Genomic DNA, 14955 nt, shown 5'->3' on the forward strand with positions numbered 1-14955 from the left:
GGTTATATGTATTTGACAGGAATTATAGAAAAAGAGAAATGAGATAAGTGTATTATTTCTGTTTGCATTTATCATAGCTATTGTCTATTTGCATCTGTCGTAGCTAGTCTTATGCTCAGGCAGCATTCTTATTTTCTCTTATACTTCTTCAACATGTTAATAGGATAGCTTTCTATTTGTTTAATTTGTTTAAGAAATTATTTAAGTATGTTTTAATTAAGAGGAGGTTATTTGCCCTTTTTTGTACTTGGATGCTCCCATTAGAAAGTCCTTTATGTAACAGTGCAGTTCCCTTTTTTAAAAAAATTGCTTGCTTTCCTTAAACTAAAACAGAGTACGCATGTTTAACATACATGTTGGTATTTCTTATTCCCCTGCCATTCTTCCAGAATATCAGAATGATAAGAGGAAATCATTAGATTCTCTCCATTTAATTTGACAGTTTTAATTGGACAAGATCATTATTACATTTTCTTTTAGTGAATTGTGGGTTGGTTTTTCAGTGAATCAAACTGTTCAGGTTGCTTATGAGGTTCAGCCCTTGGCATAATGTCACTAATGATTTCTACAGGACCTAGAAGTAAAGCTACAGGAAAACCTATCAACAAAGAGATATAATGGAATATTTTTAGATCAAAAATAAGATTCTCATCTTTGTACTGGAAAAAAAAGGACAACAGTGGACAATTGCATACTTGATCACTTTAAATGCAATAAAAATGGCAGTGATTGCCTAATTGCCAAAATAGCATCTGGACTCATGGAAAACTAGAATGGCAGTTGTATTTGACAGGGATTATTGCCATTATGAAATTAATAAAGAAGTCCATCATGCTATGAACGTAGTGACTAGTCCATTATTTTTTCCCAAAAACTTTGGACATTTGTGTATAGACATTTTTTTTGGGTGTGTGTGTGTGTATAGACATTTTTTAATGTCAACATTTTTTTTCTTACTTGTCTGTTTTTCCTAAAGTATGGTTTCAGTTGACAGTTCTTCTGATGCAATTCCTGCTATAGAGACCCTATGTTGTTTGTAGTGTTATTTGTGGAAGGGAATAAAATATTTCTCTGTGTGTGTGTGTGTGTGTGTACAGAGGGGTAGAGGAAGGCTATAGAGTTTGTGGTTTTGTTTTTCCAGAGATAAACTCTATTCTGTTATCTTAAGAGCATCTCGCATCAATGACTGTCTAATGGCCAAAATCTGTGGCTTTTTAAATAAGGCTTTAAAAACAAAAAGCATCATGATGTTGTTTGTCCTTTCTTAAAACTTCATTTTTTCTAATTAATTAGAAACTTCATTCTAATTCTTTACTTACCTTAAAAAACAGCCTTTCATACTTATGGAATAAAGTCTACTTTTACTGATTGTTACTTTAGTGTAATATCTCCTCCTCTAGGTTGAAAAATCTCTATGTCAAACTCAATGTCACATCACTTTTCCTACCAAAAAATCCCAACTTCCAAATTTCTGTTAATACCACCACTGTTGTCCCTGGACTTTGGCCCTCCACCACATGTTGTTTCCTAGACTTCAATCCTGGTCTAGGGAAGTCTTTTTTGAGGAAGTAATATTTAAACCCAGATGTAAAGATGATGATGGGGGAGAATGTCCCAAACTTGGGAAACAGATTATGCAATGCCTAGTGATACAAGTACATGCAAATTTAGGGTTTTGAAGTCTCCTACGTTTTTCTTCAGCTGGGAGTGCAGTGAGTACTCTAGAACTTTGAAATGCTCTGCAGGATACACATGACAGAATATCTATCTTTACAGAGCTTAGAGTGAAATGGTGGGAACTTATGTTCTACCGAGTATTGTGGGAGTGTCAAGAAGAATAATAAGTTAGGGATCAAGATAGGATTCCGGTAGGATCTGATGCTTCCACAAATCTTAAAGGATGAGTAGGAATTGGTCTAATAAATTGGGGTAAGGAAATGTGGAAGATAGTTCAGGAGTAATGCATATTTTACACAAATGCATTGAAGAGAAGCTATAGCAGGCTGCTTTCCAGCAACTTTATCAGTCCAATGTAGTTGGAGAGTGAATTTCATGGTGTGTAGGGAGAAACAAGACTGGATAAGGAGACCCTAACAGAGGCAAGTATGGCATATTAAGGACTTTTGACTTATAATAAGGCTATCATCTCTCAAACTTGAGTTATAGTAGCTTCTCTGAAAGAAAAAAATTATATACCCCCAAGAATAGATTTACTGGGATCTTTGAATTTCAGCTAAAGAAATACTTATTTCAGAAACTGAAATTGTAGTCTATGAAAATATCTTTAAATTGAGGATTATAATTAAAAAATGAGAATATTGGGGGGCACCTGGGTGGCTCAGTGGGTTCGGGCCTCTGCCTTCAGCTCAGGTCATGGTCCCAGGGTTCTGGGATTGAGCCCCGCATCAGGCTCTCTGCTCCGCGGGGAGCCTGCTTTCTCCTCTCTCTCTGCCTGTCTCTCTGCTTAGTTGTGGTTTCTCTCTGTCAAATGAATAAAATATTAAAAAAGAGAGAATATTGGTCTTTCTAGCAGGTAAAATACTTTTTAATAACAAATATGTTATATATTATCATAGGCCTCTGATGGTATGTTTGTGTGGGATCTGCCTTTCTGAATCTGAGAAATATGTATAGTTTATAGATAAACCTTGGAGAGTTTTTAGTTCAACTAGATGTTTATTTAAATAGTTAGATTTATGTTTATTTAAGGTTTTTGCAAAAAAAAATGGGTTCACATTCAATATGAAAAAAATACAAAAAGATAGAAAATCATATCTCAGAAAGTTTTAACTCACCTATCTCCTCTCAGTTAAGTTCCCACCTCCCATTACCCCACCATTATGATTATTTTTGTTTTCATTTTCTGATGTGCCCTTCTATTGTTTGCTTATGAACATATAAGCAAAAAGAAACTTGATGTCTTATTTTCACACATTTTGTAGCATACTGTGTTCATTTCTGTTATGCTTGCTTTTTCACTTTTTGTATATCAACAATTTATTGAAGTTCTTTTTTGTATCAGTGCATACAGTCTTTTTAAAAATAGCTGTATAGTATACCATTGTGTTGTTGTGTCCATAATTAACATACCTTTGGGTTGTTACCAGTCCTCTGCTATTACATGCTGTTCTATAGCGACTAACTTTGGCTACAAAACATTTTGTACATGTGAAAGTTTATCTCCAATAAATTCTCAGAAGTGGAATTTGCTTTGTAATTTTGATAGGTATTTCCAAATTGCCATCCATAAAGGTTATATTGATGTGCTTTTCTAGTAGTGATATACAAAAGTGCTTGTTGCCATAAGTCATACACAAATTGTAAGTGGTAGTAAGATTTGCTGTAAGAAACAATCCCACTCTGTCCATATATTAAATTATTATTATTTTTTTTTCTTGTGTTACATGAGGGGTCTGGGTTTGCTCTGAGTCAGCTGCATGTTGGTTTGATTGGGCTGGGCTGGGGTACATTTAGCTCCATGTCTCTTCTCATTGCAAGGTTTAGGTGAAGGTGATTAGCCCTGGTCTGGGATATGCTATTTTCATGGTGGAAGGCAGAAACAAGATGAGGTAGCTGAGCCAAATAAATCTTCCATATGGAAAGTTCCATATTCCATTGACCAAAGAAATGGATAAAATATTCAACAAAGTTTGATTTTTTTTGCCATGTTGACAGGTTTTAAAAAATGACTATCACATTGTTGTGAATTGTATTTGTATTAAAGGATGCTGAACATCTCTCTTTTCCTTAAGAACCATTTCTGTTTTCTTTTCTTTGATCAAGTAATATTATTTGCCTTTTTGCTATTGGTTTGTTGATCTCTTTATTACTAATTTCAAAGACCTTTTCACATTTTATGGAGACTAGGTCTTTCCTTGGTATGGGTTGCATATATTTCTTTCCCAACTTGTCTCATGTCTTTTTGTTTTTTATGGTGCCTTTTATCATTCAGATGTTTTTTGTGTTTATATGATTGGATTTATTTACTTTTTAAAAAAAATTTATGGCTTCTTAATTTTGATCCATTATTAGTAAGAGTTCTCTACTCCATGATTATATTCCTCTGCTAGATTTATATTTTTTTATTCTTTATATTTGAATTTTTATCCATTCCTGTTTGCATTGGTCCTGAGGTAATCATAGAGCATTTTTTGAATGCTGCCTATGTCATTTACTAAATAGAAAATACTAATTACCCCCTTCTGTGTTTGTGGACCTTTTTTCAGCACTTTCCTTTTTATTCCTTTAGTCTTCAAATCCATTCAGTATACATCTATTTAAAATTTATTGAGCCTCTTTATTATATTTTAATTTCTGATAATCTGAGCCCATGTTCTTTTTAAGAGTTTTTCTAATTAGTCCTCTCTGTTTTGTTTGTTGTTTGTCTGTTTTCACATTAATTTTTGAATGAGTTTATCTAGTGCCTTAAACATATGCTGCCATTTTAATTTGAACTCACTAAGTTTATACATTCATTTGGAAAGAAATGGTATTTTCTATGATACTGATGCTACCTATCCAGGAACATGGTATGTCTTTCAATATGTGTTAAAGCTTTCTGCGAGTAAGTCTTACATGTGAACGAGTTTATTTCTTAGCTATTTTATCTTTCGTGTTACTAATCTTAATGAGGTCTTTTTTTCCCCTTCGTTATCTCTTAATAGTTAGGTATTAGTCATGTATATGAAAGCTATTGATTTTTACATATTACTTTTTCCCCCACTGTAATTTTATTTTATTTTAAAAATATTTTATTTATTTATTTGACAGAAAAATAGAGAGCACAAGTAGGCAGAGAGGCAGGCAGAGGGAGAAGGAGAAGCAGGCTCTCCGCGGAGTGGGGAGCCAGATGAAAGACTCGATCCCAGTACCCTAGGATCATGACCTGAGCCAAAGACAGCTGCTTAACCTACTGAGCCAGCCAGCCCCCCTCCCCCAACTCTAATTTTAAATTCACATAGTGCTTCTGGGGTTTTCAACTGATTCTCTGATCTATACTTTTTTAACTCCAACAGACTAATTCTAAATTCTTGAAGTTCAAAAAATGGTCATGATATTTTAAGATCACTTGTTACTTAAACTCCCCGCAGGATGTTATTTGTTCCACTCATTGATACTTTTATCATTTTATTTTGGACTGCATATAACTTTTGAAAGTAGCTCTCTTATAGAGTATAATAGGCACTAGAATTGTAATTGGGACACTTGGGTTGAAATTGTGGTTCCGCATCTAACAAGCTGTGTATTCGGAAGCTAGTTAATTTAAAAAAAAAATTTTTTAGGGGTGGGGGAGTGGCAGAAGGAGAGGGAGGGAGAGACTCTTAAGTAGACTCCATGCACAGCAGGAAGCCTGATAGAGAGCTTGATCTTATAACCCTGATAAAATGACCTGAGCTGAAATCAAAAGTTGGATGCTTAACCAACCAAGCCACCCAGGTGTCCCAGAAGCTAGTTAATTTTCTTCCCTGTACTTCACTTACTTTTTCTATGTCATGGAACTAATATTAATAAGTAAGACACTCTAGATTTGTTTTGGAAATTAAATGAATTAATCTATGTAAAAATAGTAGATTTCTAGTCTGTAAAAACTTGAGATATCTATATATCTGAAGACATATATATCTTTATCTATATATCTATATATATATCTTTATCTTTGGAACAGACAAGAGTGTCCATATGTTATACCAGGTCATAATTCCTTGGAGGCAAACAATTGTCTTTGTGTCCTCACCTTTTATTAGAGTGCTCTGGACAGAAAAGATGCTCACTAGAAACCCTATATATATATAATATTAATTTGTTTCTTTTTTCTAGTCTAATAAAATTCAGGGCACACACACAATACTGGAACAATGTTTGTTAAGTTGACTAGCTCATTAAGATTAAGAATAATGGTCCACTCATAAAGATTGAATAAATCTGAAGTTTGGCCCCTAAACCAGGAAGGACATGTGTTTTTTTATATATATATATATGTGTGTGTGTGTGTACACATACATGTATATATGTATATATATACACACACACATATTATTGTTAACATATTATTGTTTAAAAAAATAACTTACTGCCATAATTTAGAAAATAATTCTGTCATATTATACACAGGATGAAAATATAAGAAAAAATATATATTATATATTTTTACATTTTATATATATGTATATGTTTTCCCCAAGATGTTCTTAGGATACTGGCGTATGTTACAAATACTTATATAGTCTTTTAATCTGTGCTTTGACTTTAAACAAGATTTTAACATAAATGTTTCTGATTACAGACCCATGATTTATTTAGGGTTAATTAATAGGTGTCTTAAAATACTAATATACCATTTGATACCTAAATAGTTCTTAAGCTTTAGGGAAGTTTACAAATATCAACTCCCCCCCCCCAATTTATGAAATATGAAGTACAATGAAATCTTGACATACGTATAGATCATTTAGAGTAAAAGTATGAATTTAAGATTCTATACATACTTATTGAGTAATTGAATGAATACATTCTTTCAGTAATACCTGTTTTCTTGCATTTTCATCCTGTGTATAGTCTGACTGAATTATTTTCTAAATTATGGCAGTAAGTCATTTTTGTTAACAATCACATGAATAAGAGAAACTGTCTATTTGGCAGGGCTTCTATAGAGTGTCCACAAAATTTATTTTTAAAATTAGATTTTCTTGGGCACAATTTACCTATTAGGATTTCTAACATTTCAGTTTTTTAGTTTATCTTTGAGTTTCTCATTTGATGTTGTAAGATTCTGGATAAAGGTAGAAGCTCTTACACTTGTTTCTCTATACATACAGGTCACTATTATCACACACATATATGGCATGTTAATACATATATATAATATTATATATATTATATATTATATATATTAATATATATATAATATATGTCAAGGTAGTAAGAAACTGCTTTTAATTCTCTCACTGAGTTAGGTAAAGCTAGTACATGTAGTTGTACTTACTGGGGAAAATGAAAGTTGTGACTTGAAAATTCGAGTACAACAATTTTTCAGAACCACAAAAAGATGAATTTTGTCATAAAATTAGTTCTTTCGAAAACATGGTCATTTTCTATAACCAGTTAAGTTCTCCTGGTGATTTTAACTTCATCGAATTTAGCAGAATTAACTTTCATTAATATAGATTTATTTTCCTCATCATCCTTATATTGTGTGAATGTAGAGTTGTACTTTAAAGGATTAAAATAAACTGCAAGAACTAGTTGCAAAACTTTTTTTTAAAAGGGGATATAATTGGGATAAACCTGTAAGAAATTTTATTTTGCCAAGTTATAAATTGATTTATCAAAGGAGAGATTATAGAGTCAAAATTTGAGAGTTGAGAGGGACCTTAAAAATCCTTTTCCCTGAGATGTTGAAGACTTAGATAAGACCATGCCATGGGACACCTGGGTGGCTTAGTTGGTTGGACGACTGCCTTCCGCTCAGGTCATGATCCCGGAGTCCTGGGATCGAGTTCTGCATCAGGCTCCCAGCTCCACGGGGAGTCTGCTTCTCCCTCTGACCTTCTCCTTGCTCATGCTCTCTCTCACTGCCTCTCTCTCAAATAAATAAATAAAATCTTAAAAAAAAAAAAAAAAGACCATGCCACTACTAAGGAGGAACTAGAGGCTGACTTGAAACATACGTTCCTAACTTGCAGCTTAGCCATAATCTTTTCCCCTGGACTGCTCTAGATGTAAGTAGACTGAACATCATTAATAGGTAACTTTTCATGTAGCTATGAATAAGATTTATTTATCATTTACTTAGTATGCAATCAAAGGTAGACTATAGATGATAGACAAGTGTAGCTAACTTAAAAAATGAAATTAAGTGTTCAAATGTTTTCATACGTTACTCAGTTTTAGCTTTTTTTTTTTTCTACTTTGGTCAGTTAATATCAAGAAATACTTACATCTATATTAAAAAACCTTCCCTGAAGTATGTCTGCTAAATTTTGCAGAAATCGTCTATTATATAAGAACCCAAGCCATGTTGTAGCAATATTGTGGGGCTACTTCTCACTTAGTGTCTGCCTCTTCCATGAATTTCTTTCCAGGTTGAGAGAGTATACAAAAAGTTTGAGGGTCAAGAGCACTCTTTTAAAGTCTGGTTCCATGTGAATGGCTTCTATTCTCATGGGTTATATGGATTTTTTTTTTTACTCAATAGGAGTCATGATTTTTACCACCAGAGTGACTGGTTCATGTCCTTCTCATCCTCATGAACTGACAACCATTAGACATCACCACTTATCACAAGGAGAGGTGATTGTGTAATTAATTAAAAAAATGAAAGTATAAGTTCAGTTGTTCTTATCTTCCTAATAGATGCACTTTACCTGAAATGATTGTTTCTAGAAGACAGAAATTCCATTACGAAGTAATTACATGGGTACCAGGAAAATAGGTCCCTGTATTTTCCCTGGGATTCCAAAAGTTATAATCATATTAAGAAAAGAATGCTTAGGAATTACTTTTAAAAGAACCAAGTTATATAATTAGTACTAATTTTGATGCTTATTATCACCATAATTGGGATAAGGGTACTAAGTTAACTGTTTTTCATTGTTGTGCAAAGAACAATCTTTTATATCAAGTTATTTGTGAGGATGGAGCAATCATTACTCAACCCAATTTTGTCCAGTTTGGACATTCACTTAACATTAAATCATAAACATTAAAACATACTTATGAGCACTTTCCTGTGCACTCAATATTTAACTGCTATTAGGCTATATTGAGATAAATCAGCATTTGTTGCCTTTAGAGAACTTTAGAGGAAAGAGGTTATAAGTTTGGTTTTCTCCTATTAGTTTTGGTACCTCAGAAAAACCTAAAACCTATTAGTTTTTGTACCTCAGAAAAATTAATTAACTTTTGTTTGTTAGCCATGTCCTTCATTTGTAGGTGGGATAACGCAGCTACATAGCTCATGTAGTTTTTTGAATATTAAATGAGATAATTTGTTTTATATCACAGTTATGGGAGAAAGTTCTCAAGAGGTAAAATTTATGATTTTTAAGTTACTTCAAATTATTCTAGGGGCGCCTGGGTGGCTCAGTGGGTTAAGCCTCTGCCTTCAGCTCAGGTCATGGTCTCAGGGTCCTGGGATCGAACAGTACATGGGGCTCTCTGCTCAGTGGGGAGCCTGCTTCCCCCTCTCTCTCTGCCTGCCTCTCTGCCTACTTGTGATCTCTCTCTCTATGTCAAATAAGTAAATAAAATCTTTTAAAAAATTATTCTAAAGGAAATAATTAGTAATATATAAAACAGTGGGAACTATTACTGGGAACGCCATCATCTTTGAGAGAAGTATGAGACTAGAGTTTTTTAAAATGAAAAAGAAAATTTAAAGAACACTAGTTGGTCAAAAATGTGATCTGAGGAAAATTCATGTTCTAACTGACCAACTGGCAATACAAAAAGTAGGAGGGTACAGAAACCTTGAATTTATAAGTTCTTATTAAATGCCAAGGTCCTGGCAAAAAAATTATTATGAGAAATTGAAATTTTAGGTTTTCTTAAAAAGATGAATTGTTGAATTTCTAAGGTGTTTTTTGAAGAGGGCCAATGGCAAGACTCTTGTCTACTTAAAGTCCACTTTAAGCTATGCAGGATAGGTCATCCTCAGCTCATCAGGCATTTGGTGAATGACTCACAGATGCCCATTGGTTGGAAGAGGTTTTTTTTGTTTTGTTTTGTTTTCTTTTGTTTTTTAAGAGGGTGGATTCTTTTTCAATGTTTTTGTGACAAAGTAAATAACATTAAGGGGGAAAATAGATGTATATTTTCTTAAAGCCTCTTGTGTCAGGTTAAGTCAAGTTAATGCTGCTATTGTCTGACACTGATTTGGTTTAAATTTATTGTGGTTGTAATACTAAAAGTTTTATTTCTCAAAAATAAAAATTCCATATTCCATAAAATGGAATTCCAAATTCCATAAAATGTGAAAGCTGTAGCCTGATGATGGGGACATTTGTAAAATATTAAAGTGTAATCTGTACCTGTGACAACATACTGAAATTTCAGTTGTTAAAATAGAAGATATTTAACAATTATATCTTAAGATAGAGAAATGAAACACTTTTAAAATGAGAAGAAAAATATTAAAAATGCTTGCTTGAAACAATGTCTACAGAGGGTTAAATTTGGAAATAACTTGTTTATGATCTTAAAAGTTCCTGATATTCTCTTTGAGAAGTTTCCAACAGTGTTCCCTAGCATATCTTATATTTCCTTAGCCTGTGTGAGTCTCCTTTTTATATTTGCAATGGAAACAACATGAGCTCAAAAGCACACTTTTCCAGATTCATTCCATTTTCCATAATACTGTGTCAAAGAGACTCAGTAAATGAAAAATTGTTTTGTGGAGTTTCTATTGTAAGTTGTACTCTTCTCTGAAAACGTATTTATATTTGTATATCTGTGTTTCTAGACGTTTTTATATTTCCTACCAATTTAATTATTATTCAGTTATCATCATTGTTTTTTGTCCATTTGCTTATTTATTTTGGTTCTAACTTTTCTTACTGTATTTACTTTAGAGGGCTTGGATATGAAACAATTTGAATTTTAGTCTTTCGTGTGTGTGTGTGTGTGTGTGTGTGTGTGTGTGTGTGTAATTAGATTTGTTACAAATTTTTCTTGACTTCTTTTAAAGCTGTAGGACTTAACTAGGGGTGCCTGGCTGGCTCAGTCAGAAGAGCATGCTACTCTTGATCTTGGGGTCATGAGTTCGAGCCCCACATTGGGTATAGAGATTACTTAAATAAACAGATAATTAATAAATTAACTTAAAGAAAAGCTGTTGTACTTAACTTATTGGTTAGCATTTAATAGATGTTTACTGAATGCTTAAGTAAATTGTGTTTTATTTTACATACATTATGAAACCAGCAGACCTACTTATAATAATATAGAAAAATCACATTGGCATGTTAGTTCTGATGTAGGGAATATTGGATATATAACAGACTGGATATCTTAAACTTTTCAGGTAATTGTTAAAGAATATAGCTTTATTTAACACCTATCATGTGCTAGTCATGAACACATATTTAATATAACATTTAATATAAAAGAGATTTATAATAATAATTTACTATTAAACGTTGGATTGATTGGATCAACTGAATCATTTAATAAGATTACCAATGACAGGATTTGAGAAGAACATTTTGGAACTGCTTTCTCTTTTCCTGACACTGTAAAATCTTGCAGAATTGCTCATTTGCAATATAGAATTCAAATGAAAGAAAACATTTGTGGCCTAGAGAGATACATTTAAAAATATTTATTCCATTCAGCCATCAAACACAGGACTAACTTAGTGCCGGTGAGATTATATCAAATTTAATTTTACTAACAATTATTTGAAAGCCTTTAGGTCTCTTAAAAGTAAGTACCATCTTGGGATGTTCATTCAGCTATAAATTCTGGATTATTATTTTATTCTGTATTACGGTGACACAACTGAAATAAGATCTAGGTTTAAGTAACAAATGGGGCACAAATTGGCTATATGACTTGAAATTCCTTTTGCCCAAGTTTAAACACTGGGAAACAAGGATATACCAACCCACTCTTTTCGCTGCTGCTGATGATCCATGAGCTAATCTATGTGAACAAAATTCCTTATGAGCTTGGAGTTCCATTAATTCAAAGTATCATTATTAGAATAATCATTATTATATTTGTCAAATTTTCTGTCTAGTTCCTAGTCTGTTTCAGTTTGTTTAGCAGGCATGATTGTGCAAGAAATAATTTGTTTTTGAATGGCTATAGGAATGTTTATAGAAACATGTTGAGACTGTAAACTAACTTCCAAACCATTTAACATTTTCCTATATGCTCATTGTGCTTATTCGACATATGTATACTCACAAATACATATATCAAATGTCTGTGAAAATAAAACCTAAGACAAGGAAGATTCTGATATGAGCATCTTTCCTTTATAGTATAGTTAGCCTCAAAAACTCCTGCTTTCTTTCTTACCTGCTCTGGTGACCTTCTGGATTAGAGTTTCAGAGAAACAACCAGAGGTAGTAGCTGTAGCAAGACAGCAGCTGGGACCATACGGATCTCAGCATCCTGCCTTATGGCCATTATCTTTGTTTCTATCTTTATGCTGCCACTATGTCTCCTTCTTGTGCTCTCCCTGCATCCTCTCCTTGCTGCCTCCTCCTCTTCCTGACTTCAGCTCCCAGTGCCCCTTGTAACTCACCCTCCTCCTTCTTCATTTTTCTCTATTGATATAAGATGAAACAAGATACCCTAATTAGGAAATCTTTTAAAAACTATTTTTTTAAGTATGTGCAGCCATGAAGCTACCATTCCTTAATTCCCATAACCACTGTTAACAATATAAAAAATTATTTCTTGTATACTTTATCAATTAGACTGTATTAGACTGTAGGTCCCATTAGGACTAAAAAAAATAGACATTTAAAATAAATGCAACAATTTCCTTATTTTTTCTATGTAGGAATGGGTTGTTTCTGTAATAAAAAAAAATAATTTGAGGCTAACGACGAGGAAGAATAGTGAGTAATATCCTTCCCCCATCCCCAACTGCTGAAAAAGAAAATCATGTCAGCATCAAGTCATTTTTGCCACATCCCTTGTTAACAGCTTTTTCAGGGTGGGTCAAAATTCTGTGTTTTGTTAGTGTCTTAACTCCATAGTGACATGCTTAAATCTTATTCCACATTGATTTTGTTGTGTACATACACGTTTATTTTTAGGATACCCTGTGAATGATGGATCCCATTATTAAGTTATTATCAACTTTGTCAAAAAATATATAAGCTTTCAATGAAGACTGCATTTATTAATATGAGAAGGTTGGTTTTGATGTTTGGAATATGTGTAAGGTGTCTCATTGTGTATGTCTAAAAAAGTAAACTTACTGTCTGCCTGTCGCCAGAAAAAAAAAAAGTGGGACCTAATCAAACTGCTATGGGGTCAACCCTTGTGGTTTTAAAGGCCCTTAATGTTGTCCAGCTGCAAAATAAAAGGAATTGGGAGGGGAAGTTGGAAGGAGTGGAGGGGGCTGGGGGGGAATGTGTGGAAAAGAACAGGGAGTCTGGCTTTTATTTTTTTTTTTTTTTAAAGTGAGTTCAGTGCCAGCCTGGACATTGGCTGTGCAGACTATTGAGCCATTGTCTGCTCCATTTCCAGAATAGCCCCCAGTTAATCACTTCGGCTTTGAAGGGAATTTCCTCGTGGAATTCTCCACAGAAAATCTAATCAACTGACCTGCCCTCTCAACAATGGAAGGCTTTTTTTTCTCTCTTTCCCTTATTGGGGCGGGCTCTGTAATGTAGCCTTTTGTGCAGAATGAACCCTCCCAGTAGGAGTGGAGAGCGTGTGTGAGTGACTGAGTGTGTGTGTGTGTGTGTGTGTGTGTGTGTGAAGAATGCACACTATCTCGTGTCGGTGAGTGTGTGCTTACTCCCTGACCAGATGCTGCGGTGCACGGGGCAGCCACCATCTCTGCGTGCATGTCTGTGTAAGTGTCTTTCTCTGTGTGTGTATGTGCCTCTGTCATTTCATGTCAAAAGTACATTACCTGATTACCTTCCTCGCCTGCCAGATTTTTATCTAGATAATTGGAACTGCTATGGAGGCTGTGCCTTGCCAGCCAGCTTAGGATCTGTAAAGCCATAGTTTGTCCACCTTGTTATCTGTGGCTGCCTGGGCAGAGGAAATTAAAGAGATCCACAGCCAGGGGAGCGCTTGCTACCCCTGCCCTCCCCAGCCATCCCAAGCAGGACAGTTGGTTAGGACCATCTTTTTGTTTTCATTTTTTGGTTGGGTTTGGGTTTTTGTTCCCTCCGTGTGCGTGTTATTTTGGCATGTGGATACCTGTTCCCCTCCACATCGCACGTCGTGTTTTATGGAGTTTGGAGCTGAGGAAACTTTGGTCGGGTTGCCAGGACGTTCGCACCACTTTGTGGAAAGCACGAGCTAACAGTGAGACCGACAGAGTGAGTGACAAGTTGTTTACAGGTTTCCTTGAAGGGGCCTCTGCTATATTTCAATCTGTCAAAGTTGCTTTTCTTCCCTCAGAACAATGCCTGATTGTTGTGTGTATGTGAGTGTGTGTGTGTGTGTGTGTGTGTGTGTGTGTGTTTCCGTGTGCGCACGGAGAGAGCCTGGAAAGGGGTGAGAAGGAATAACAATTCTTTGTGTAAAAATGATATTACCAACATTTAATTCTTTTTGCTTAATTAGTTAATAAATGCAGTTTAGTCATGGTTCTTTTAGTATACAGATTTCTCTTTTAATCAGCAGCAAATGCATTTTTAAAAAAAATCATACTGTTTTGTGTGTGTGTGTGCGCGCGTGCGTGTGTGTGACTTTTATTATTTAGAGGAGAGAGAGTATGGGAGACGTGTTAAATGAGTTGACTTCTCACATTCGGTGATGTCTAGAAGAGAGAATTAAAAGGAAAGGACAGGCACCCTGAGGTTGTCTAGTGCCTTGCAGCCGGAGCGTGCGGCTCCGCGGAGGGGGGAGCAGCCAGACCCCGCTGCTGGAAGTGCGCTACCCCTTTAAGAGACTGGTCAAGGAGTCCTAGGAGAGGGAGAGGAGGGTGGGGGGGGGGAGTAGGGGAGAGAGAGAGAGAGAGGGAGAGAGATTGAGAGAGGGAGAGAGGGAGGGAAGGAGAGAGGGAGTGAGAGAGAGAGAGAAGAGAAGAGAAGAGAGAGAGAAAATCAATTGGTTTAGAAGGTTTGGACTCACTTGACAGGTTCAGTTGGAGACGATCATAGGTGGCTGCTGTGACAAAGGGAAATTGTGCTTTTCCAGCATGCTTACTGACCCTGATTTACCTCAGGAGTTTGAAAGGTGAGTACAGTTTTCCCCCCTAATATATTGAAGTACAACTCTCATTTTACAGTCATCTCTGAATCCATTGGAAGATGC

The 14955-nt window shown here is 34.9% G+C and overlaps 1 protein-coding gene across 5 annotated transcripts in view; it reads left to right on the top strand.

Moving 5' to 3' along the window:
- The window catches only part of SOX5 (SRY-box transcription factor 5), a 999188-nt gene that overhangs the window by 573241 nt on the left and 410992 nt on the right, over window positions 1–14955 (top strand). For 2 of the 5 annotated variants that reach the window (XM_046013232.1, XM_046013236.1), the window contains exon 1: window positions 14744–14877. The exons of the other annotated variants lie outside the window; for them this stretch is intronic. In XM_046013232.1, the coding sequence (XP_045869188.1) occupies window positions 14840–14877 (38 nt within the window). In that variant the 5' untranslated portion in view covers window positions 14744–14839. Of the gene's footprint in view, window positions 1–14743; window positions 14878–14955 lie in introns of those variants that run through there. 5 annotated transcript variants of the gene reach the window in all.

The sequence above is a fragment of the Meles meles genome, chromosome 7 (assembly GCF_922984935.1).
Source record: "Meles meles chromosome 7, mMelMel3.1 paternal haplotype, whole genome shotgun sequence".
Taxonomy (NCBI): Eukaryota; Metazoa; Chordata; class Mammalia; order Carnivora; family Mustelidae; genus Meles; species Meles meles.